Source organism: Bidens hawaiensis, unplaced genomic scaffold, assembly GCF_021521415.1.
Source record: "Bidens hawaiensis isolate Kalapana, Puna unplaced genomic scaffold, B.hawaiensis_p1.1 tig00004685_1, whole genome shotgun sequence".
In the NCBI taxonomy this organism is placed as follows: domain Eukaryota; kingdom Viridiplantae; phylum Streptophyta; class Magnoliopsida; order Asterales; family Asteraceae; genus Bidens; species Bidens hawaiensis.
In genome coordinates this window covers 306,926-331,656 of record NW_027491287.1, presented here as the reverse complement: position 1 = coordinate 331,656, position 24,731 = coordinate 306,926, and the positions used below count along the sequence as shown (strand labels likewise).

Below are 24,731 nucleotides of genomic sequence, written 5' to 3'. Positions count from 1 at the left end.
CAAGAAGGAATTTTGGAGAAACCTTCAAACCAAGGAACGCGGGGGGAAACCCACGTGACTTCTCCAAAACCTTTAGACCAACTGCTGCAAATGCGGGAACGTCCAAGTTTGCAAGGGACATTGCGGAAGCAATCGTCCCGAGAAGTGCCAAACAGATGTCCAACATCGGCACTTATGATGGTATATCCGACCCAGACGATCACTTGAATAGATTCATAGCGGGGGCAACCGTCAGCAACTGGACGGAACCCACGTGGTGTTATATGTTCCAGATGACGCTGGTTGGAGCGGCCAGGGCGTGGTTCGATCGTTTACCGGTCCACCACATCTATGATTGGGCGGACTTTCAGCACAAGTTCAGCCAACCCTTCAGTCAACAGAGGAAATATACTGAAGAACAGTGGACGATCCTCAACTGCGTTAGAGAGGAGGATGAATCTTTACTAGACTTCATCACTCGCTTCAACTCCCAAAAGCTGAGTCTGGGCAACATAAGTGAAGATCTTGTTCGCGCCGCTTTCATCCAGGGCGCCGAATACCCAGAGCTTATCCGCACGTTGACGGGTAAGGACGGCATGCCATCCACATGGGATGCCATCATGACGGCGGCCAAGCGCTTTGCCGAGACGGAGAAGCAACTGGGTAGGGATCTTCCCCAGAGTACACACCTCTACACGCAGAGGACCAGAGAAAACAACGTTCGGACCGCCCGGCAGAACAAAAAGAGGAAGCTAGGTATTTGGCAGTCAAGGGTAAACTTTGACACTACATCCAGCTCTCGCCCTCTCGTAGGTGGAAGGGATAACACGCACCCTTCAAACCGAAAACACCGGTGGACGCCACTCACCAAAAGCGTCACGGAGATATTTGCCACTGAAAAACTCCCATGGCCGAAAGCTCCAGTGATTCGGCAGCGACCTAATGCGGATCAGAGCAAGTCCTGTGACTTCCACGGGACAAAGGGTCACAACACTGAGGAGTGTACATCCTTGAGGGATATTGTTGAAACATTCGTCAAGGATGGAAGACTTACACACCTTGTGGCATCAATCAAGAATGGAGGGAGGAATGATAACTGGTACAAAGGCAACGGACGAAAGCCCGTTGACATCAGCATCCACATGGTTCAGAGTAACATCAAAGGAAGAAAACGACGAACGACAGAACCATGCGCGTGGAAGGAAGCTGAGGTGCGCTTCCCGCGAGTGCCAGGAGGACCCAGCAAAGAAGGCCCTATCGTCATCAGAAGCCAGCTGGGGCACTACATCACTTCCCGCACTCTTGCTGACAACGGCGCCTCGTCAACGGTTATGTACAGGCAGTTCTTCGACAAGCTAGACGGCGAAGACAAGGAACGCCTGGAAACGGTCTACGCCTCAATGGAAGGGTTCGATGGCAGCACAAACACCCCCATGGGTATCCTTTCTTTCCCCGTCATTCTCACGGACGGGAAACAATCCCGCACAGAAGACGTGGACTTCGTCGTGATGAGGAAGCCACACCACACATACGACATTCTCTTCGGTAGAGACGGGATGGCAAGATTCAATGCCGTGGTATCTTCAGTCCACGACATGATGGGATGGCCAACAGCTGAGGGTGTAGCGATGATCACCGGTATTCACCAGGTATGCATCGCATCTGTCTCATCTAAACCCAAACCAAAGATGGCTAAACCAACCATCACCGAACCAGAAAAATGGGCCCTCAATGGCAAATACCCTGACCAGGCTGTTACCATTGGCCCAACAATCACTGATCCTACGCGCACCTTACTCAAACGCTTACTATAGAGAAACGCTGACATCTTCGCGTGGACACCAGCTGACATGACTGGTGTACCTCGAAGTAAAGCAGAGCATAAGCTCAAGTGTGACCCGGCTTTTACGCCAGTCATACAAAAGCGCAGAGTAATGGGGGCGGAACAGGCTAACGCGTGTAGAACTCAAGTCAAGGAACTCCTTGACGCGGGCATCGTACGCGTTAGTAGATATCAAACATGGGTTGCAAATCCCGTTATGGTACCGAAGGCTAACAAACAATGGCGCATGTGCATAGATTTCAAAGATTTAAACAAAGCATGCCCCAAATATTGTTACCCTTTACCCGAAATTGACCTCAAAGTGGATTCATTAGCACCGTTTCGCCTTAAATGTTTCCTTGACGCATATAAGGGGTACCATCAAATCCACATGGCCGTAGATGATCAGGACAAAACCGCATTTCGGACGCCCGATGGCACATTTTGTTATCAAATGATGCCATTCGGAATTAAGAATGCAGGGTCCACATACCAACGCCTGATGGACAAAGAGTTTCATGCCCAAATTGGGAGAAACTTGGAAGTCTACATGGATGATTTGGTCATCAAAAGCCCTGAGCCAGAAGCGATGTTGAAAGACATCGAAGAAACTTTCAACACGCTCAGAAAGATAAACATGAAGCTCAACCCGAGCAAGTGTTCCTTTGGGATGGAAGAAGGGAAGTTCTTGGGAGTCATTGTTACTAAAGATGGCTTCAGAGCGAACCCTGAAAAGGTCGTAGCCATTATCAAAATGGAATCACCTACTACCATCAAGCAAGCCCAGACACTGAATGGACGCCTAGTCGCACTTAACCGCTTTTTGTCAAACCATGCGGATAGGTCGTTCCCATTCGTGTCAACATTGAGAAACTGTTTAAAGAAAACGCACTTCCGCTGGACACCAGAAGCGGAAGCAGCTTTTCAGGAAATTCGGTCACGCCTGATCGAACTCCCGACGCTCACAGCACCAGAAGTGGGGGAGGAATTAATCATATACCTTTCCGCCACAGACAGAGCAACCGGGGCAGTCCTGCTAGTAGAGCGAAAAGGTATCCAGATGCCTATTTACTATGTTAGCCGTGTCCTAACAGACGTAGAAACCCGGTACACTACCCTGGAAAAATTAGTCTTAGCGCTTGTACAGGCTCCACGCAGGCTAAGACGATATTTCCAAGGTCACCCAATCACCATTCTCACCAACTTCAAACTTGCAAACGTTCTAGGCAAACCCGAGTTATCGGGACGTCTAGCCAAATGGGCAATTGAGTTGGGGGAATATGCGATAAAGTACAAGCCAAGACCAGCCATAAAAGGCCAGCTCTTGGCCGACTTTATTGCAGAAGTCCCCGCTTCGCGGGAGAAAGAGTGCCAGGAGGAGGCTCAACCCTCCCCAGCACAGGACATCGATGATGTCTGGCGACTCTACACTGATGGAGCAGCCAGCAACGAGGGTTCAGGCGCAGGGTTGAAACTAACCAACCCAGCAGGCCAAGAATACACTTACGCTATTCGACTGGATTTTCCAAGTACGAATAACGAAGCAGAATATGAAGCATTCTTGCCGGGCTGAGAATTGCGCGTAAGATGGGAGTGAAAAACTTGGAAGCCCACGTGGATTCCATGTTACTAGCCAACCAAATAAACGGGACGTACACGGCCGTGAATGACACAATGGCCCTGTACCTCGCACAAGCAAAAACCCTTATGCGCGATTTTAATGATTGTAAAGTCATACACGTCAAGCGTAGCGAAAACAAATCTGCGGATGCGTTAAGCAAGCTTGCATCATTAGCCTTCACCCATTTGGGAAAGGACATCCGCATTGAACTTCTTGGAGCACCATCAGTCCCGCACAAGGAAATTTGTGTCATCGAAACCGGCACAGAAACGTGGATAACACCGATAATAAATTACCTTGCAGCGGGTATACTACAAGAGTCGAAAACACAGGCAAGAAAAATACGTTGTAAAGCATTAAACTATCAACTCATCGATGGCATCCTTTACAGACGTAACTTTCTTGGCCCACTCTTAAGATGCGTGGACAACCAAGATGCTGGCTACCTCCTAAGGGAAGTGCACGAGGGCATCTGTGGAGTACACGCAGGTCCACGCGCTGTTGTAGCTAAGCTAAACAACGCGGGATACTTTTGGCCGGGGATGCATACAGATGCGCTGGCATACATCAGAAAGTGTAGGTCTTGCCAGCTCTAGGCACCCAACACGCATCGCCCAAAGAATGAACTTGTTCCAGTCACCTCTTCATGGCCATTTCAGAAGTGGGCCATCGATGTGACAGGCCCATTTCCTACAGCAGCAGGAAACGTTCAGTTCCTAGTGGTAGCCATCGACTACTTCACCAAGTGGATAGAAGCAAAACCCTTAGCCCAAACAACCGCAAAACATATTAAAAAATTTATTTGGGAATTTATTATTTGTCGTTTTGGACTTCCACAGACTTTGGTGAGTGATAACGGCACCAACTTTGCTGACAAGAAGCTACAAAAGTGGCTGGAAGAATTTCAAATCACCCACACCTTTACCTCAGTGGCACACCCGCAAGGTAACGGTGAGGTGGAAAGAGAAAATAAAAGCATCGTCGAAGGCATAAAGAAAAGACTCCTGGAACACAGATCCGGCTGGGTAGACGAAGTTCCACACGTCCTTTGGGCAAACAGAACGCTGAAAAAGGCCAGTACGGGAGAAACCCCGTTCAGCCTCACTTATGGCACTGAAGCCATGGTCCCAGTCGAAATTGGTTTACCCTCACCAAGGGTCTTAATTCAGCCAGAAGATAATGATGCGGAAAGACGGTTAGACCTTATGCTAACCGAGGAACGCAGAGACTTAGCCGCAGCGCGTGAAGAAAACTACAAGCGACAAATGCAAAAGTACTACAACACGCGGGTAAAACTCTGCAACTTCAATATAGGAGACTACATATTGCGTATCAACGAGGCTTCAAACCAAGAGCGCCCAGGAAAACTGGCACCGGTCTGGGAAGGACCGTACATTATCAAAGAAGTTTTGGGAAAAGGCGCATATCGGCTCGAAAGGCTCGATGGCACTCCTATCCCAAGAACATGAAACGGAGCTCAATTACGCAAATGTTACATGTAGATCAATTCCAAACTTGTAAAGAAAAGGCCTAGAGCCACTTCTAATGGAAATGATTCTCCTTTATCACATTGTGTTGATAGCCTTACCTTTATACTTATGAACTTCCCACACTGATATGCCGGTATTCACCGCATAAATATGGGAAGAAGTCGTTGCGTGTGGAAGGCGGCAAAACCCGCATAAACACATAAAACGGTAAAAATTTCTAAGGAAAACCTTCACGCAGGTCAGCTATAGGTGAAGTTTGGTCATCCCAATAAATGAAAGTGACGGTCCTACCCGCACAATCATGATAGAGGAAACTGAACATTAACCTATTGGCAACCGCGCGTCGAAAGGTTAACTTATTCAAAACACTTAGAAAATTTCAAAGGAAAAGATGAGGAAAACTTCCACGCAGGTCAGATATAGGTAAAGTTTAGCCATCCTACTAAGTGAAAGTGACGGTCTTATCCGCACAATCACGAAAGAGGAAGCAAAACTTTAACTATCTGCTACGTTGAAAAGTTAACTTATTTAAGTACTCAAGAAATTGCTAAGTTAAAACAAAATATGCGCGAAATAAACAAGGCAAGGCATTAACAAATAATCTTTATTCCATCAACATTCAAACATTACAAGAATTGCTGGGTACATACCCGCATACAAGATTAGAAGTCTATACAAACATAAAAATCTACTCTAATGGTGGAAAGGGATCTAAAGTATCAAGCTTCAGGACCACTCCCACTTGGACCCGCACCATCAGTAGAGTGTGGCGGTTCAAGGAAAGTTTTGAGGATAGCTAGCCCATCAGCAGCAGCAGCAATCTCGTTTACCTTCTCCACCACCGGATGCGGGAAGGCGGCATACTGATTCACTGCTTGGTCATACGCAGCTTCAGTATCCACATTGTAAAGAGGGAAGTTGGAAGGCGGAATGCCTTGTTCAACAAACCCTAGACCAAGCAGGAAGCCAGCCTTTTCCCCATCCTCATGAGAAGCGTTGAGGGCTGCGCTCATCGCATCGTCATATGATGTGTTCGTGAACACCTGATGCACAACCTAAAAAACAGAAGTATATCAAAAACTCTTCTAAGGAAAAGCGTAAAGAAATTGTGAAACTGCGCATACCTGAGACAACGCTTCTCGGAGAAGCCATTCCTTGGTAACCAGAGCCTCCTGGAGGGCAGCTTGAGCTTCATTACGGGCGCGTTCGGCTTCGTTCTTTGTAAGGTTGGCAAGCAACACATCTTTGGCTGTAGCCTCTTCGACGCCCTTTAGCTTACGCTCAGTGTGGCCAAGCACCCCCCTCTGGTCCAAGATCTCTTGGAGCTTCTTAGCAACTTCCATGGCCAAGGCATCATGAGCCTGCTGGAGCCTCTCTAATTTGGCTTTAAGTTCCTCATTCTCGATGCGTAGAGGCTCAGCAGCAGCTTCAGCCTTGGTGGCCCTCTCGGTTGCGTTCCGTGCAGTTTCCTTAGCCAACCGAAGCTGTTCATTAACAGTTTGGGCGGCCTTGGAACGGGCCTCGAGACGAGCCTGAACTTCAACCTCAAGGGCCTTGAAGGCCTTCTCCTTCTCCGCAGCAACGGCGGAGAGCCTCCTGTTCTCCTCCCGGACAGCCCGCGCCTGAGCTACTTCTTGGATACGAGCTGCCTTTAACTTGTCGTTTTCACGACAAAGCAGCTCGACGAGCGGCTGCATCCGGGCTACGAGAACGCGGAGCTCATTTGTCAACCTACCCTCCTGGTAGCTTGACATTGCTTCCCCCAGCGCCCCACTTGGGGCGGCGTGGCGCGCCCACTCGACGCATTCCACAGGCGTCCGAAGGGTTGTTCCTCGGCGGATGTTCCATCGTGGAACATACACTTCATTGGAATCCGACACTGCAAAAGCAAAAAGCAGTTAGGAAAAGATGATAAAAAAAAATATAAAATAAAATAAAATAATAAAAGGCCAAAATAACCCTACGCACCTGTAGGGTCGACGACAGGCCTGTAGCCGCCAAACCCATCACCCGAACCTAACGGATATCCATCCAAGAGGTCAGGCAGATGGGAAGGAGGCAGAGATTGGCTTGACGCCCCAACCCCGGACATACCTGAAGGACCGGCCGTAGTCGCCGGCGCCGGAGGAGGCATTGCGGAGGCCGCCGTGGTAGAAACCAACGGAGGTGAACTCACCGGAGGTGAACTCACAACCGCGGCCGCGGCTGTGGAAGAATCCACAGAAACACTCACCGCCGGCTCAGTGAAGGAATCTGTGAATATGGCACTGACAGCCGGCGGAGACGTCGTCACAGTTGGAACAGTTGGCTCAACCGGGTGAGCAACTGAACCAACAACTGAAGCAGGCGCAGTCGCCTGGGTCATCGCCTCAGGTAGGTTGACCAAACCTACCGTCATGGGTCCGGAGGTGCTCCTCCCCGCTCCACCCTGGAATGCGGTAGCATCCACGCCTGCACAAAGAAGATATATAAGTATAATGGCGGAAAGTTATGCAGTTAAGATAAAGGAAGTATACTTACGGGTCCTTTTGAGCTTGAAGGTGCGAACGGGCGGGGACGAACCCGATGGAGCCGGCCTCTTCGTACCGGTCACCGTCGTTGTCCTGGGCTGCTCGGAGGTGACAGCCGTTTCAACCTCCGGAGCAGTGGTCTCAACACCACCCGGGTTCCCCCCGCCTCTTCACTCTCGGTCTCCGACTCAGACCGGTTCACCTGGTCGGCAGTGGAGGCTACCTTCGCCTTGCCCTTCCCGCCAGCAGCCTTCTTCTTCTGCGCAAGAAAAGGACCATCTGCGGATTCCTCATCAGAAGATGACAAGATTAGAGGAATTCCAGCAGAGGTTTCAGCATTCAGAGGGCGAGGGTTAAATAGTCTTTTACCTGGCCGCGTGGCGCTCAGTATTTCGTGGCCTGGCGGGTAGGCCTCCACAAACCGATCCGCAGTCTGCGCAAGGATGGGCAACTCGTTCTCGTCAAGAGCACGAGTACCCAACCGAGCGGGACCGTCAGCTTCCCGCGGATGCAGGAGGGACTGCAAGTCATTTTCCTCTGAAATAAAAAGAAAAACAGTTAGAAAAAACCTTAAATCAACAAAGAAGACGGAGCATACCGTAAGGGATAAAGTTCAAACCGTATTCAAGTACGATGGGAATCTGTGGCGCATCCGCCCCAGCATCCTTCCACACCCTGCTCATACCGAGCATCACCATCCCGGACTCCGGAAAGCGCTAAACCGGAGTCTGGATCCGGGAAATCTTGGAGAACCATTCCGCCTCCTGGTAGTTGGAGGCGTGAAGGCTGGGGAGAGCTCTCCCGTTCTTAAATGTCATCAGTATAGGGACGACACGGGCAGAGATGTAAAAGAACTCCCGCTTCCAAGACCGAAGACTGCGCTCGGTAGCGCAGATCTTCAAACCCTTGATCCGGGTAACCAGGGTGTACCAGCCTTGGATGCACCTCCAGGAGTAGAAGGTCATCAGGCGGTCGACGTGGGGATCCACGCCAAGAATGAGGCACACCCACTCAAAATGGCGGATCTTGGCGATCGCCATTGGGTGTACCTCCGTCAGGTGCACACCGTGTCTATCCAGAACACGGTATACAAACTTCGTCAATGGGAACCTAAGATTCCCATAGACGAAGAAGGCGGCATATACCCCTATTTTGCCCTTGGGGGCATCGTACACCGTCTGGTGTGGCTCCGGAAACTCAGGCTCGAACGGCTCGAGCATGAACTTCCGGACGATGTACCGGTAAAGCTCGATGGGAAGAGCACACTGGCATTCGACAGCAGTGCTCTTATCGTCCTTATCGGACGTAGACGTCGGGTTCTCGACATACAAGTCAGACTCCTCGACGGTAGCTTCTGGATCATGAGTAGACATGTTTTGGAGGTAAAGAAGAACGATTTCAGGAGAATGCTCGACAGAAAGTTAGAGTATTCGCCGGAAATCGCTTAGAAGATGAAGAAAGAAGTGAAAGTGTGGATTACCATGAACCCTCTCCCCCTTTATATACTCATCGCAATGAATGCGATGAATTTAATGCGGAGGAGAGAGAAAAGAGCTGGTGCAATGAAACTATGACACGTGGAAAAAGCAAGCTGGCAACAGCTGTTGACGGGACGCGCGCCGTAAAATCCGCACCCACGCGCCCGAAAAATCGAGCCCACGCGCCTGAAAAAGCGTCTGGAATGACCATATAATGTCACGTCGTCATAACTTCCTGCACGTCCTGAAACTGTCAGAAGAAACCGTCAGACACTAACGTCCCTTCAACAGTCTGGACTGTTCTTATCCTTTCACCAACTCTTCGAATTTCAAAGAAATTCAAAAAGATTCAAATATTCAAAAATAAGAGGGAATATACCCCCTTACCTAGGCAACCAAGTAACTATAAGACAGGTGCGGGTACAGTGTCAAGGCAAAACCCTTCACATACTTAGCACCTGCAGGGAATGGACGCCAAGAATACCTTGGAAGTAAGATAACTATAAGACGAGTGCGGGTACAGTGTCAAGGTGAAACCCTTCACATACTTAGCACTCGCAGGGAATTGAAACCAAGAAGGATCTTCTGGGCCATGCTTGCGGAAAGGGAAATAACATCCCCGCATAGCGGGAACGTTGAGAACTAGATTGTTTGAAGCTCCAGGATGGAATTGGTTCTTTAACATAATTGATCACTATGTTTAAAACTACCAAAACCTCGTGGAGAATCTACACAAGTGAAACTCAACGCTCCTGACTTGCGAGGAGGTTACACACCTACCCGCATCATACCCAAAGATCAAGCAGAAAAGTCGGGAATTTCTGCACGTGACATTAGGGAAACCGCGGGAAGAATCCCCACGGACAACCTTAAAACTAAATCATTTTCAAAACCCCCTGCTTAAGTCCAAAGTTCACCTCACTTATTAACAATTCATGAGAAGAACATTGGACTGGGGGGACTTGAAGAGGTAGGTCCCAGCAGAGCCCAGTTGGACCCGCAAGACTCACCTTGAAGAGGGACGTCTGCGCAAGGACCAACTGGTTCCGCAGGACCCACCATGCTCAGAGATGAAGACCTTACGCGCAGTACGCCAGCTGTTCCCGCAGGGAAAGCCTCCCAATGGTGAAGTACCCCGCCTGTTCCCGCAGCTGCGGATACAAGCCATCAGGGAAGGCTACCCGCACTAATAGCAAGGCTACACGCACAAGGCACTAACTCAATAATTCAGTGTCACCTGAAGGAATAAGCAAGGCGGGAATACTCCCGCCCAAATGAGCCAGTCCGTATGCTTCTGGAAGATCTTTTGTACTATACCTGCCAAGGTATGGACAAAATAGACAAGATCTGACCAAAGCAGCCCATGAACCAATCACAGGGTGACAGCTCACCGACAACAGTACGAGGAGGAGCACGCTCTAGTACTGTTTGTCACTACTAGCCGCTGCCTACTCACCAACCCTTGTCGTGGCACGCACATAGCCTGCAGTTGGTGGAAAGGGAACAGTACACAGCCGGCGGAAAAGGAATAGTACATAGCCGGCGGAAAGGGAACAGTACACAGCCGGCCTTGTCACTATCAGCCGCTGCCTACCCACCAACCAGCATGGCACGTGCGTAGCCCATAGTTGGTAGAACAGGAATATTATACAGCTGGCTGTACCTGCTTGGAAACCTACCTTCGGCTATAAATGCTCCAACCCCTTGGAACGGTATCATTATCTTGTATCTTATCTTCTCTAGCAATCTCTCTTTATATACACTTATATTCAGAGCAATCTAGTCTGATTCTCACGCCGGAGGGTGGTCACAAGGAGGAACCCCCCCCCCCTTCTCAGTGACGAGCTCACGGTGTCTGTTTTGCAGGTCATCAGAATAACCATCTCTGCCGGACCTAACCCTCGTGGGAAACATTACTTAACCCCCAGATTATCCATAATCTACTCGGGGTCACCTAGTGTTTCTTCATTGTATTTTGTTATGTTTGTAACACGAACTTAACATTGTTTAATTTGCAACACTCTTTCAACCATCAAATATTTATTTGCAACATACAATGCTTCCCCTACTTTTGTTAAGTTATATTGAGGTGGTGATGTTTCATACGAAAATGGAATTGTGTTGCATGATAACATTAATTCCACAAGAATTACTACCATTATTCTTCAATAAAAATATATATATATATCATACAAAGAATTCATTAATTTAATTTACTTTCATCTTCAAGTTCAAAACTAATGGTAGAATATGAAGTCTAGATGTGTTTTAATACTTAAAATCGAACGAAGGAAACAATTTCCCTAACATTTTACATTGCGTATTTTCAATCTAGTTGTATGGATAGGATCTTCTACATGGTTTTCCTGTATCAAAGGCCCCTAACAAAACAATCTATTAATATTAGATTATTAGGACAATACCAACTAACATGAATTTAAAGTTGGTTCGTTACAAATATCAACCTTGATGACAGGCTAGACGGCGATGATGGATCTGGTTAGACCCCCCCCCCCCTCTCTCTTTCTCTCCCACGGCCACCCACCATCACCCAGTGGCGGATCCAGGAATTTTTTTTAGGTGGTTCCCTCTTAATTTATAAGGTGGTTCCTACGCGTCTTCTATATATCCGTACACTATTATTTCGAAACTCGGGTGGTTCCGGGGAACCACCCGTTTGTATGCTGGATCCGCCAATGCCATCACCATCCACACCCCCCGAACTAAAGCCGTGGATTCTCGTCCATTATGACATATATCATAAAAATCAGTATATTTTATGTTTTTCTCATAAAACTTCTGAATATAACTTATCATATGAAAAAAAAAATAACATACTTTTTGTTTCAATCATAAAAGTCAGTTAAAATACTAAACTTAAAAAAAAAAAATCTCTTGATCAACACTTGTGTTTAATAAAGTAAAAATGGGATACCACCAAACAAGGACCAACCAACTAACGCTCATTATTGGGGTTCACTTGAATTAATTAACTATACAAAATTGTACTTTGTTTTAATTAAAAAGAAGGCTAATACGACTTTGACTTAAGATTAAATATTATAAAGTCTTATTCAATGTTCGTATATATAATTTCACAACCATTTGGTTGGTAAATTTTTTCTAATATGAAAACAATAAAGATTAATGTCCAGTGAAAACGATAGTTACAAAGAAGTACCTTTACAGCATGTGAATATATATATATATATAAAATATTTCGATACTTGGTTTCAAATATCTTACTTTATAAAATGAAAACGAAGATTTGTTGATTCCTGGCCTGTGACTTGGATTTCGACTTGCAATTCTAATAACCGAGAACCTTAAGTCTAGAAATTTATAGAGCCTAAAGTCCGCTTTTGCAATTTGTGAACAGATTCGATCTAATAAACAAGAACGTTGAATCCAGCGATTTCAAGCAATTAAACGTGTATGAAAACCAAGTCGATTTTTAAAAATCAAGTGGGTATCGAAAAATAAGTGATTTTAAGCAATTCAGCATGTACCTTTAGTTTTGTTTGCTTTATAATGTTGAACTTTTTCTTGAAATAAACTTTATAATTTATACTATTGTGCAAAATAAGTATGAATAAATTAGTTGAAGATAGGCCAGATAACAAAAATGTATGATCTTACTATGAAGACGAGTTGTAATGTTAGGTATCTTAGTCGATTAATTAATCGGTTTTATTCGTAATTTTCAAAACTAATTGTATTTTAATCATTGCTTAATAAATACGAGCCTTGGCTGCTTTGTGTCAAGAAAGTCGAACCACCAAAGTAAAACAAATGGAAACTTCGAATCATTGAAGTCAAATCCCCTTAAAAAAACGTAATTAATTGTATTTTAAATTATTTATTTTGTACCAGATGCTTGAATAGTTGCATTATTAAATAATCTTATAATCCAGTTTTGGTTATTGTAAGAAGGAATCAAACCTTTCTTTTGTGTAAAAGAAAAATGAGAATATAATTCATAGCTTAATACATGTATGAATATGAATTGAATGTGGAAGCACGATAAATAATAAATGGAGAGAACTAGAAAACGAATATAGATTATTATTGAATCAGGAACACATTACATCGTCATGGTCCTCCTAATAGATCTTCGAAACTGAAATCATACAACTAGATAATGAGTTCGAAGACCTAAATTAACAATAACATTAAAACATCAACAATTCATGCGTGTCTTACTAAATTTCGGAGAAAATCTTTATTGACGAAATTGAAGTCCTTAATTACGGAATCCGGCTTGAGGATATTTTTCTTTTCACAGTTTATGGGCGTCGTAACTTCACTTGTAATCCAAGTTATACCATTTTTGTATTGGAGTCAATTAACTTTTGGACTAGCTTCGTATGTGTATGTATATATATATATATATATTTAACTAGGTAAAAAAAGTTTGTCATCCTACATAGCCATAAGCCATATACGCTAGGTTGGTTGGTGTATCATTATTACTTATTAATTTATTTTGTTTCATGTTACATTACTTAATAAAATAATTGAAGTATATTTAAAATAGAAAATTGATTCAGACCGTGAAGGAACAAAATCGAAGCAGTTATATAACAAAGTTCCTATAGCAACCACTCAATCATTGCATGTCTCCCATATGGCCATATCTTAGTTGTAACATATCTTACATATATATGTACATTTATGTGTGTCTCAAAACTTGTCATAAGTTCCTAAAATGCTACAACAATATCTCTCTCTTTCATTCCTCATATTATCTCTCATCTTCTCTATCATATCGGTTTGTACCGCAAAGTCTAACATCTATATTCAATGCTCTCAACTCAACTTCACCTCAATGACTCCATACGAGTCGAATGTCAACTCACTATTCACTTCCTTAGTCGACTCTGCCTCTATGTACAACTTCAACAAATATGAAACCTCCCCACAAAGCGACGGTGTGTATGGCCTCTTCCAATGTAGAGGCGACCTTAGCTCTCCTGATTGCAAAGATTGCGTGGCCAATGCTACGAGTCAACTCAAGACAACGTGTCCTATGTCCATGGGTGGTGAAATACAATTAGAAGTATGTTATGTAAAGTACGATAACTCATCATTTTTCGGGGTCCAAGAGAAAGTTGAGGTGTGTAGAAGATGTGGCCCTTCGATAGGCTATAATTCAGATGTCTTGAACCGTATAGATGGTGCATTGGCATACCTCGTTGGTGGGAGCGGGCAATACTTTCGTGGGGGTGATTTTGGGAGTATACAAGGTGTGGCACAATGTGTACAAGATTTGAGTTTGAGTGATTGTCAAGATTGTCTTTCAGAGGCATGTGGACGGTTGAGAACCGAATGTGAGACCTCGACTTGGGGAGATATGTACCTTGGAAAATGTTATATACGATATGCTGATCAAGGTATAAGCATGTGTTATGTTATATTTATGTAGCATACTAACATTAACATATAAGGTTTGCATGAAATGATGTAGGTAATGAGAATCTTGCAAACAATGGTAACTCTAGTTCCAATAAAAAGAGTGGTGGAGGGAGTAATGACAACATATTGAAATGGCTTGGCTATGTTCTTGCTGCCATAGTTGGTGCGAGTAGTTTGACCTTTGCTGCCAAAAACTGCTGCAATATAAACGGTACATTATCTCATATTATAAACATTATGCCACAAACTAATCATTAATGATTAAAAAGGTCAACTTATGTCCTTAAATCTATAGTGTAATGAGGGATAATTATGTGTCTTTTGTTAGTTAATCAAGATTATTATTTTCTTTGTTTTCGAATTATTAAATTATTTCATTTGGTACACCTTATATAACCTTTAGAGCGTTTACGGTGGTTGATTTGGACTTTTAAGGTGTCTTTAATGAGAGAGAGACATTGTACGCATATCTATTTAATGATAAATATTTACTCGTTTGATAAATGTACGTCACTTGTTTAAAACATCGAAATAGTATGTTTGAATATCATACGAATGTTTTTGGTGTCATTGGATGAATTTTACACCATCTTTCCTATGTTTATAACTTTTGTGAATCATTATCCCCAGTCTACAACAAAGTAAAAAAATTGAAGAAGGATTTGGAAGGAGCCAAGAAAGAAGTGGAATCTGCCAAATCCGAAGCAAAATCAGCCAAGGAAAAAGCAGAAAAAGCCGAGAAAAAAGCAGAAGAAAAGAAAGGTGATAAACCACCGGAGATATACTATCCTTGTCCACTGCCAATGCCAATGCCAATGCCAATGCCGCCTCCATGTCCTTACATGGTACATTCGAACCCGAATACATGTTATTATTTGTGAAAGTATCCCTACAAAATGAAAGAAAAGCAAAAGTCCTTATCCAAGGGTTGAGGAATGTACAAAGAACTACCCACTTTTTACTATTATCCACTCATGATTTGTATTGTACCATTCTCAACCTTTTATTGTATTCTGATCTTGTACTTTCACCTATGAAGTTTATTGAATAAAAGCATACAAAACCAGTCAAACAAGTGGACATAATTGTATAAAATTCAACACTAGCTAGTTTATATTCTGATCTTGTACTTTCACCTATGAAGTTTATTGAATAAAAGCATACAAAACCAGTCAAACAAGTGGACATAATTGTATAAAATTCAACACTATGAAGTCTGGGTCTCTTGCCCCCGATGCTGCTACGTTTCTAAAAAGAGTTCAGCGGGTCGTGCACAGTAACTCATCGACGCCGAAGAACGATAACTTTGTTTTCAGCAGGATCGGTTTTGCCATTCAAAAGGGGGTGGCGGCGCAGCTTGTTGCCCGTTTACCTGCCTCTTTATTGTAATTGGATCCTTTTATTTTTAATATTATAACACTAACAAACCATATTCAATGTAAAATGTGGATTTTGTGACCTTATCCCTTGAAGAGATGACTCATAATGTATACAAAGATACAAAGTTGACTAGACCTTTGTATTTAAAAATAAAATATGGTAGTTAAAATTGATAAGACATGTTACCGGTACACTAATACATGTAAATGAATTTTCATTTTGTAAGTTTTGAAAATAATAGGTGGATTCAATCCACACGATGTTGTGAAGATGTGATAAGAATATAGTCGGTAACGGTTTAATTAGTTACGATACCAATAACGCATTAGGGCGGTGACATTGGCGCATGGCCAAATCTTGGGTCACTAAATTAGCCAAGCATGGGCTTTAAGCCCCACTTGATTAAGGCCCCCAACAAAAATATTATATGGATATGTTTACAATTTACATGATGGCTGAATAAAACCAAAATTATTTGTTAATTTGGTGGTATGTCAACATGCTGCTTAATGGCAATCAAAGTGTTTTGAGACATGTATATGTAGTTTTTTGTTTATTCACAATTGTCATGAAAAAGTCTCAATATCTCATTTTGATTTAGGCCTCCAAAACTTTTACGACAACCTTGCTGGTGGTGGATTGCTACAACTTGAACGGAGAGGTGTGTATATAGTTTTGGGAGGTGATACACACTAGCACCAAATGAAGAGTTGCATCAGCTGAAGAACTGTTGCACTCTTTCGGGTCGCATCATTGGTTATACGGCTCTGGATATGTGGGTTTGGAGTGGAGACTCATCAAGCTAATTTCATGTCAAGTCAACCAGGGCATTGCCTAATCGGGGACAATTCCACAACTCAAGGTTGGTATTTGAGGTGGAATTCATGGCTTCCTTTAGAAGGAAATTTTTTTTCGGATGGCGGGCAGAAATGAGTCAGATGCTGACTTTGATGGCTAAACAAAAGGGGAGTCACTATTCTAACGTTTAGTTGTCCTCTTAGTGAGGCTGAGGAATTGACAGAACACCTTAAGCGCTTAAGTATTTAGGGAAGCATTCAGGGCCGCCCCTATGGGTGGGGCTGGATGGTCGACGACCACAGGCTATACCCCGCTAGACCCGAATTAAAAAAAAACAGTATATGTGTTTTTATTAAAACAATTTGTATATTTAGTGTTTAAACTCAATTACATAATCATTAGCTTGGTCTAGTGGCAAAGGGATATTACTCTCAACCAAAAAGTTACGTGTTCTAGTCTCATTTGAGACATGTTTAATGTAATCTTCATACAAAAGTTTTTTACACAATCCAAATTATAACCAACTACGTCCATATAAATATTAAATTGTTTAAATTCAACAAAATACTCAATTTACTTAAGCCCCATATTTTTTTTGCCTTAAGCCCAAAACTCTTTTTTGCTTTCTAGGAACCGGCCATGATGGTATCCCATCTATATATGTTCTCATTTAGAGATCTCATGAACCTTCATGTTGAGAAATTTGACTTTGGTGTAAAGTTATAAGTTATAACTATAAGTGCTACCTTATGTTTTTTGTATCGTATTCATTTAAATTTGATGTTACTTTTAAAGTCCCAAAAGTGCATTACTCTAATCATAACTATGAACCTTCATTGTTTCACAATGGAAATTTCGAACCATGCATTGAAGTCAACCATATTGGGACTAATCAAACCCCTTGTAATAGCTTCTAGTTTTCTAACTATTCTCGTGGAAAACTAATGGAAGTTTAATTTTGATAGTGACATTTTGTTTCCTACTATATATATATAGAAAGACATATATGATCACAAGTCATCATAGGATTTAATTTAAATTCTCTCAAAATGTTCCAAGAAGCTTTCTCACTTCCAATTTTCATATTATCCCTCATGATCACCTTGGTGTTACCCGTGTCCACCGAAAACTCCAACGTCTATGTTAACTGTTCCCAACTCAATTTCACCTCAATGACACCTTACGAGTCGAATGTCAACTCGTTAAGTCGACTCGGCCTCTGTCAACAACTTCAACCAATTTGAAACCTCCCCACAAACCAATGGTGTATATGGCCTCTTTCAATGTAGAGGCGACCTTAACTCCACCAACTGCCAAGACTGTGTGGCCAACGCTATAAGTCAACTTAAGACAGACTGTCCTGCGTCCATAGGTGGCGAAATACAGTTAGAAGGATGTCTTGTAAAGTATGATAACACATCATTTTTTGGAGTCCAAGGAATGCTGGAGGTGTGTAGAAGATGTGGCTCTTCAATCGGTTTTAATTCAGATGTCTTGAACCGTATAGATGGTGCATTGGCATACTTAGTTGGTGGGAGCGGGCAATACTTTTGTGGGGGTGATTTTGGGAGTATACAAGGTGTGGCACAATGTGTACAAGATTTGAGTTTAAGCGATTGTCAAGATTGTCTTTTAGAGGCAAGTGGACGGTTGAGATCAGTGTGTGTGACATCTACATGGGGTGATATGTACCTCGGTAAATGTTATATCCGATATGCTGATCAGGGTAAGCCTATGTTATGTTGGTGGTTTGTATGTATGTATATCATATTCATGTAGCATTAATTAGCATACAAGTTTGAATGAACTAATGCAGGAAATGAGAATCTTGCAAATAATAGTTACTCTAGTTCCAAAAGAAGCAGCAACAACATATTGAAATGGGCCAAATGGCTAATTATTATTGTTGTCGCAGTAGTTGGCGTAGGAACTTTGACTTGCGTTGTCAAAAACTGTTGCAATATTAACGGTACGTTACGTCATTTTAACAAGATTACGCAACTTTGGTAGGTTTTTTAACGGCAAATTTTACATCAGTTTTGTACACTCTTAGACTTGAAGCCTTACTATTTGAAAAGTTTTCACCTTATGAAACGATATCATTAGGCTACAAGTCCATTGGCTACGTCCTTTAGTTAGCTCATTTTAGTCATTTCACATGCATTTTAGACTTTTATGTTGTTGCTCTCAACTTATTTATTGTATGTTTTATTTTTGTTTTTGCTATGCATGTCCTAAGCGCCACGTTGTTAAAAATAAAAGTTCTTAATGGTCTACTAGACTGGGATTGATATTAGTAAATAAATGAAACATTGGATTGTTAGTAACAAGACAGTATGGCTTGTAGGGATTAGTGTCACTAAAATCATTGTTTAAAAAATGAGTGGTATTTAAATTCTTTTTAATAATAAATTTTCTTTCTGAAGTCCTTAACATTGCATTTGCAAGAATTTGAATCTATCGATCACTTCACTTTTGGAGTGACAAACCACTAAATCATGAGTGATTGCTATTTGAATTAATCACGTGTCTTCCTCTTTAAGAATCACGACTTTTTATTCTTTCTCGTTCGTTTTTATACTAAAAATAATTAAAAAACAAGATTTTCTTCAGTATCTAACTATTTAGTCGTATTCGTATGAATACATCTCGTTTAGTTATTATATAAATAATCTTGTCATCAACTTTAATTTCGAATATTTATGGCATAAGTTCTAAAAGCCAACTTATGCATGCTTTATGCAAGTTTTCTTATGCCTATAACTTCTATGAATCCTCAGTCTACAATAGAGTAATACAAAGCTTGAAGAACGATGTGGAAGGAGCAAAGAAAGAAGCAGAAGCTGCCACATCCGAAGCAAAATTGGCCAAAGAATTAGCAGAAAAAGCCGAGAAAATAGCAGAAGAAGGATCGATAAAAAGTGGATACACTTATTTTGTTCCTTCTCCCTTTTACTTCCCATAATATTAAAATTTGAGTGTTTGCGATTAGTTACTTGTAAAATTATCTCGACTTCTCTGAAATGAAAACAACCGAAATATGAGTATAATGCCTTGGTGACCAATTCTCATGGTTTGTGTGTATCTATTTGTTTTAAATCCTTTTAATGTTTGGTCATTTTGAAAACAGACTTGTTTTATCTTTATATTTATGTTATTTGGTTACAGACATTATGTAATCAAACTTATGGTTATAGGCTGGTTTTAACCAAAGCCAATGAGCTTTAGCTCAACTTGTATTGGAGGAAAAGTGAAATTTGTGCCGGAGGCCACAAGGTTTAAAGTTCTTTTCTGATCACAACCAGGTTTTATCGTAGTGGGCTTTTGGACGGCAGGTTTTTCCCAAAATAGAAGATGGTTAGTTATTTGGGCTACCCAGCGCGGTCTGTAATCACGGGCGTGTCTTTTGCCATTGGGTTAACTCAGGTAGGTAGATAGACTTTGTTTGTTGGTCGATAAAAAAAGCCCATAAACCTTGTGTAGACCGATTAATAATAGGTTATGGTGTAAGTCAGTTACCAAACGCAAAGACCGGTTCCTATTTGATACCAATGCGACAATTCAAAGCAAAACATCACACCGGTTCATAACCTATTTAAGATCAATTAGGTTTGAACCAATTAAAAGACATAATGATTGTATTGATTTTTAGTTGAGTTTATTGATATACAAATATACAATCTTGTTCTTATCAATACAATTAAGCAAGTGTGTGGGTAAACTTTTTAAAAGCCTAAAGTGTTAGGATTTGGTGAGGCCTTTGGGCTTTGGGCTTGTGGTCAACCGGAAGAAAACAAGGCGGGACGATATGTTAATTTAATCAGGCCATATGTAGTTTTCTTATTCATAAGTTTAAAACCATAACCCTAGTCAATTTATACAATTGTATCTTGTAATTTTAATCATGGATCAAAATATTAGAATAACTTAGTTGCAGCACATTGACGTACGTCAGTCGCCTACTGAGACCAAACCATGTAAAATTATTTTGTCGTGTTTATCGTTTATTATTTTATGTCTGTGTATTTTATCGTTGGTGCATTGTTTGTGTCGTCGCTTTCGCATTGCCGTCAAACAAGTAGGATGTAATTAAGTAAACCAGCATGCATGTTACAACTAGGATGACATATCATGTATAACCCCCTTCAATACGTTCTAAATTTCCTAACAATTTGGTGAAAAACTAAAGTTAGTGTGACCTTTATATATAGATGGCATTTTGTGTAATATTTGGAACTAATTAATTTAATTTATGCACTTAATTTTATGTTAATCAAGTTAGAAATGTGACAAGTTATTATCAACGACGAACAATGACTAAACTCCTAAAAACTCTCAAAAAGATTCGATGTCATAGACCTAAATTTAAAGATCCAAGTCGTATCGAAAACTACTTCAAGGTGTATTAAGTACTATACTGGTATACCATGATTTGCTATGATATTATATTCCCGAAGAAGTAGTAGATTCCAATCAAAAGTTGAAGACACATACACATGACAAATCCGTATAATCATTTTATATTTCGATCAGATTTATGTTTCTTGTTTATGGATAAGTGGGGTCCCACAGACGACCAACAGTCATTATCAAACTTCTGTCAAATTTATGTTTTTTTTTCTTTGAACCACGGGTGATCCTATTCCGAAGACAAAATATTAACCGTTCGTACTGATTTTGATGATTCATACATGACTCATTCAATAACACTCTTAATAAGGAAACTTATTGTTATTGAAATAATAATAATTAATTCAATAAAAACTACGACCATGACAAACTTAATTGATACTGACCAAATTTCCACTATGTAGGTCTCAATTAATGTCCTATTTTAACATAGAGTCAAGTCACATGATAGTATGTATCTTTTTTTCTTCTAAACAACAAGCAAGTAATATAAACAAAACTAAGAACCTTTGGTTTCTTCCGTGTGAAAGTATCAAACAACCAAGTATATCCAAAAGTGAAACTTCGAAAAATTGAAGTCAACCAATTAAGTTTGAACCCAACTAAAAACCAAGTATATTGGGTTTTTATAATATCTTGGTTTGTAGCATAAGCTTATATTATTAAATAATCTAATTTTGGTTATTTTAAGAAAAGAATCTAACCATTTTTTTATAATACTAAGAGAAAATAATTCATAAGTTGATAAGTAAGAAATGTAGTCTAGTAATATGATGTTTGTCTTCTATAAAAGTGTTCTGAGTTTAAATTCGTGTATATATAAGATTAGATATGGTTTAGGTTTAAAAAAAATCGTTGTTAAAAAATATTATTAGTTCTTTTAACACTTGATAAGAAAATAATTATCATAACGAAAGTTATCTCACATTACTACATAAAATTATTATCACAAATAGACATTACCCGTTGATAATATTGACAAATTACCATATTCGAATGAAAAATCAAAAGAAACATAGTGAAAGGTAAAGTAAATAAACAATCGATTTGGCCATTATTTGCATGAAATATTCGTTCATGAAGTGAGTTATATCAATATTCCATCGCTAATCCATCGATAAATTATTGTGGCTAGTTAATACGTTATTGAAATCGTTCTTATAACTTGTGACGGCCTAATGATGGAGTATCACCAACCAGATTTCTATGACACGTTCGATAGATTTCAGACGGATTTAAATAAAAGCCATCTGTTTGTATATAGTTGGATTTGATACTCCTATCTTTCTCATATAGTTTTTATATATTATCTGTCATTATCTTTGTTAGGCATATCTTATTATTACTCATAAGTTTGTCTTCTTTTACGTTAATTTATTTATTATAGTAATAATTCAATGTCATTTAACGGAACACCGGTTCAACAATAATCGAACCGGTGATCTCAAAACTAAGCAGTTATTAAACAAAATGCCAATAGCAACCACCCAATCATTACAAGTTAATTAAATTCACATATTATTGTAGTTAATATACATATAATTAAACTTTACTTGTTTACATAATGAAATTTTGCTGGTTGGGTGTGTGTATATATATGCATGTACATGCATTAATTGTATGACTCAAAGTTATCAAACAAAATGTTACAACAAGCTTTCTCTCTGTCATTTCTCATATTATCTTTCATTTTCTCACTCTTTTCGGTTTCTACCGCAGACTCCAACATCTACTGTCAATGCTCTCAACTCAACTTCACCTCAACGACACCATACGAGTCGAATGTCAACTCACTATTCACTTCCTTAACAGACTCAGCCTCAGTTGACAACTTCAACAAATTTGAAACCTCCCCACAAAGCGATGATACTGTTTACGGCCTCTTTCAATGTAGAGGCGACGTTCTCTCCAAAGATTGTACGAATTGTGTAGCTAACTCTATAAATCAACTAAGGACATCTTGTCCTAAGTCCAAAGGCGGTGAAATACAGTTAGAAGCATGTTTTGTGAAGTACGGCGATACATCATTTTTTGGGGCCGAGAACAAGATGGAGGTATGCAAAAAATGTGGCCCTTCGATTGGCTATAACTCTGATGTCTTGAGCCGTATAGATAGTGCGTTGGCATATCTAGTTGATGGGAACGGACAATACTTTCGTGGTGGTGATTATGGGAGCATACAAGGTGTGGCACAATGCACACAAGATTTGAGTTTAAGCGATTGTCAAGATTGTCTTTTAGAGGCAAGTGGACGGATAAGATCAGAGTGTGAGACGTCGGCTTGGGGTGACATGTACCTAGGAAAATGTTACATCCGATATGCGGATCAGAGTAAGCCCATGATCTATTGTGCTAGTGGTTTGAATTAGTTATATTGTATTGACATATAAACTCTGCATGCATTCATTCCAGGTAACTTAAATCCTCCTAATGGCAATGATAACTCTAGTCCCATAAAAAGAAATGCCAAGAAAAACAATTTGGGGTTGATTATTGGTATCATCGTCTCCATCGTTCTCGGCACAGGATTGACTATTTTTGTAGTTTGTTTCGGTATAAATCATCGTTCTTGGCAAATACATGTCTTAAAGCATCCTCATTCTATCTTATATTCCAAAATTACACTAAAAATCACTGTATATTTTTTCTTTATTTTAGTTAAATAAAATTTTTTATACATTTTTTATTACATTTTTTATCTTCTTTACTCACAACCAATCGAAAAAAATATTAAAAAATTATAGTGTGCTGTAATATCTTTTCAAATATACTGAAAAATCAGATGATTGTCTTTCTCATTCATTCACAACGTATTATAAAAACCTCACTCACATAATATGGTGGATGGGTCGAGAATGCATATGCCATATTTTATAAAGCTCTTGTTATTCATGCATTTATATTTTTTTTTTCAAACTTCAGTAAAAAAACATGGCGAATTCCGCAAGTCAAAGAAAAAACTGGAAGCAGCCCAGAAGGAAGCAAAAGCAGCCAAAGAAAAAGCAGAAAAACTACAAAAAATTATAGACGAAGAAAAAAAGAGATGCTTTCCTTTTTTACCGCCTGCCTGTCCAGACGTGCCTAAACCACCTCCATTTCCGCCGTGCGGGCTGCCTCCATGTCAGTCTAAACCGCCTCCTTGTCAGTGCGGGCGGCCTCCATGTCAGACAAGTTTGTGTCCCTTCCTGTAAATCTATTGCGATGCTTCAAGATGAACGCATGCGAAAGTTGCTTGCTTGTGAACTACTACCCACTTTTTACTTTTCACGTGTCGTTTGTTTGGATCAAAATGTAACCTTATTATGGTGATCGAATAATTCACAATGTTTGTGTTGTAACTTGTATCTTTATCAACATAATTCGCAATATTTGTGTTGTAACTTTTATCTTTTTTTAAGGCTGGCAATTTAAACACATACACAAATACACGACACAAACATGCACGACCTTATCAGGTATCATGTATGACCTTAACTGGTTTCGTGTACTAAACAGAGAAATATGAATCGACTTGTTTATTTTCTTGTTTAAACAGGTAAAATACCCGTTTACATGTTAAGTATCCAATAGCACTTGATTAGATTTTTTTATAACTTAAAATATAATTATATAATATGTATTGTACCCCCAACTAATTAACCCTAATTATTTTACACCTACCATACCATTGTCCGTCCATCGACAACAGCAACACCGCACCTAGCCAGTTTTGTTTCACTAAACAGGTTCTTATATATGTGTGATGGTCAGGCAAAAGTCGTGTATATTATTATAGTTTTTTTTACTTTTAGTTTAAATATTATGTGAACTTTGGTACTTCAAGCGTGT

The 24,731-nt window shown here is 40.8% G+C and overlaps 2 protein-coding genes and 1 pseudogene across 3 annotated transcripts; all 3 read left to right on the top strand.

Annotated features, from left to right (window-relative positions):
• The first annotated feature begins 13,438 nt into the window (after window positions 1-13,438).
• On the top strand, window positions 13,439-15,328 carry LOC143627616 (plasmodesmata-located protein 6-like). The gene is made up of 3 exons (XM_077097396.1): window positions 13,439-14,293; window positions 14,368-14,526; window positions 14,946-15,328. The coding sequence occupies exons 1-3, from the start codon at window positions 13,609-13,611 to the stop codon at window positions 15,194-15,196; spliced, it is 1,095 nt and encodes a 364-aa protein (XP_076953511.1). The 5' UTR covers window positions 13,439-13,608; the 3' UTR covers window positions 15,197-15,328.
• A 1,921-nt stretch (window positions 15,329-17,249) lies between these two features.
• LOC143627615 (plasmodesmata-located protein 6-like) lies at window positions 17,250-19,706 on the top strand (annotated as a pseudogene). The gene is made up of 3 exons (XR_013152622.1): window positions 17,250-18,219; window positions 18,310-18,462; window positions 19,274-19,706. The product of XR_013152622.1 is annotated as a plasmodesmata-located protein 6-like (transcript).
• Window positions 19,707-22,546: 2,840 nt separating this feature from the next.
• Window positions 22,547-24,287, top strand: LOC143627614 (plasmodesmata-located protein 6-like). The gene is made up of 3 exons (XM_077097395.1): window positions 22,547-23,234; window positions 23,316-23,456; window positions 23,826-24,287. Exons 1-3 carry the CDS (start codon window positions 22,547-22,549, stop codon window positions 24,092-24,094), a joined length of 1,098 nt encoding a protein of 365 aa, XP_076953510.1. The 3' UTR covers window positions 24,095-24,287.
• Window positions 24,288-24,731: the final 444 nt, after the last annotated feature.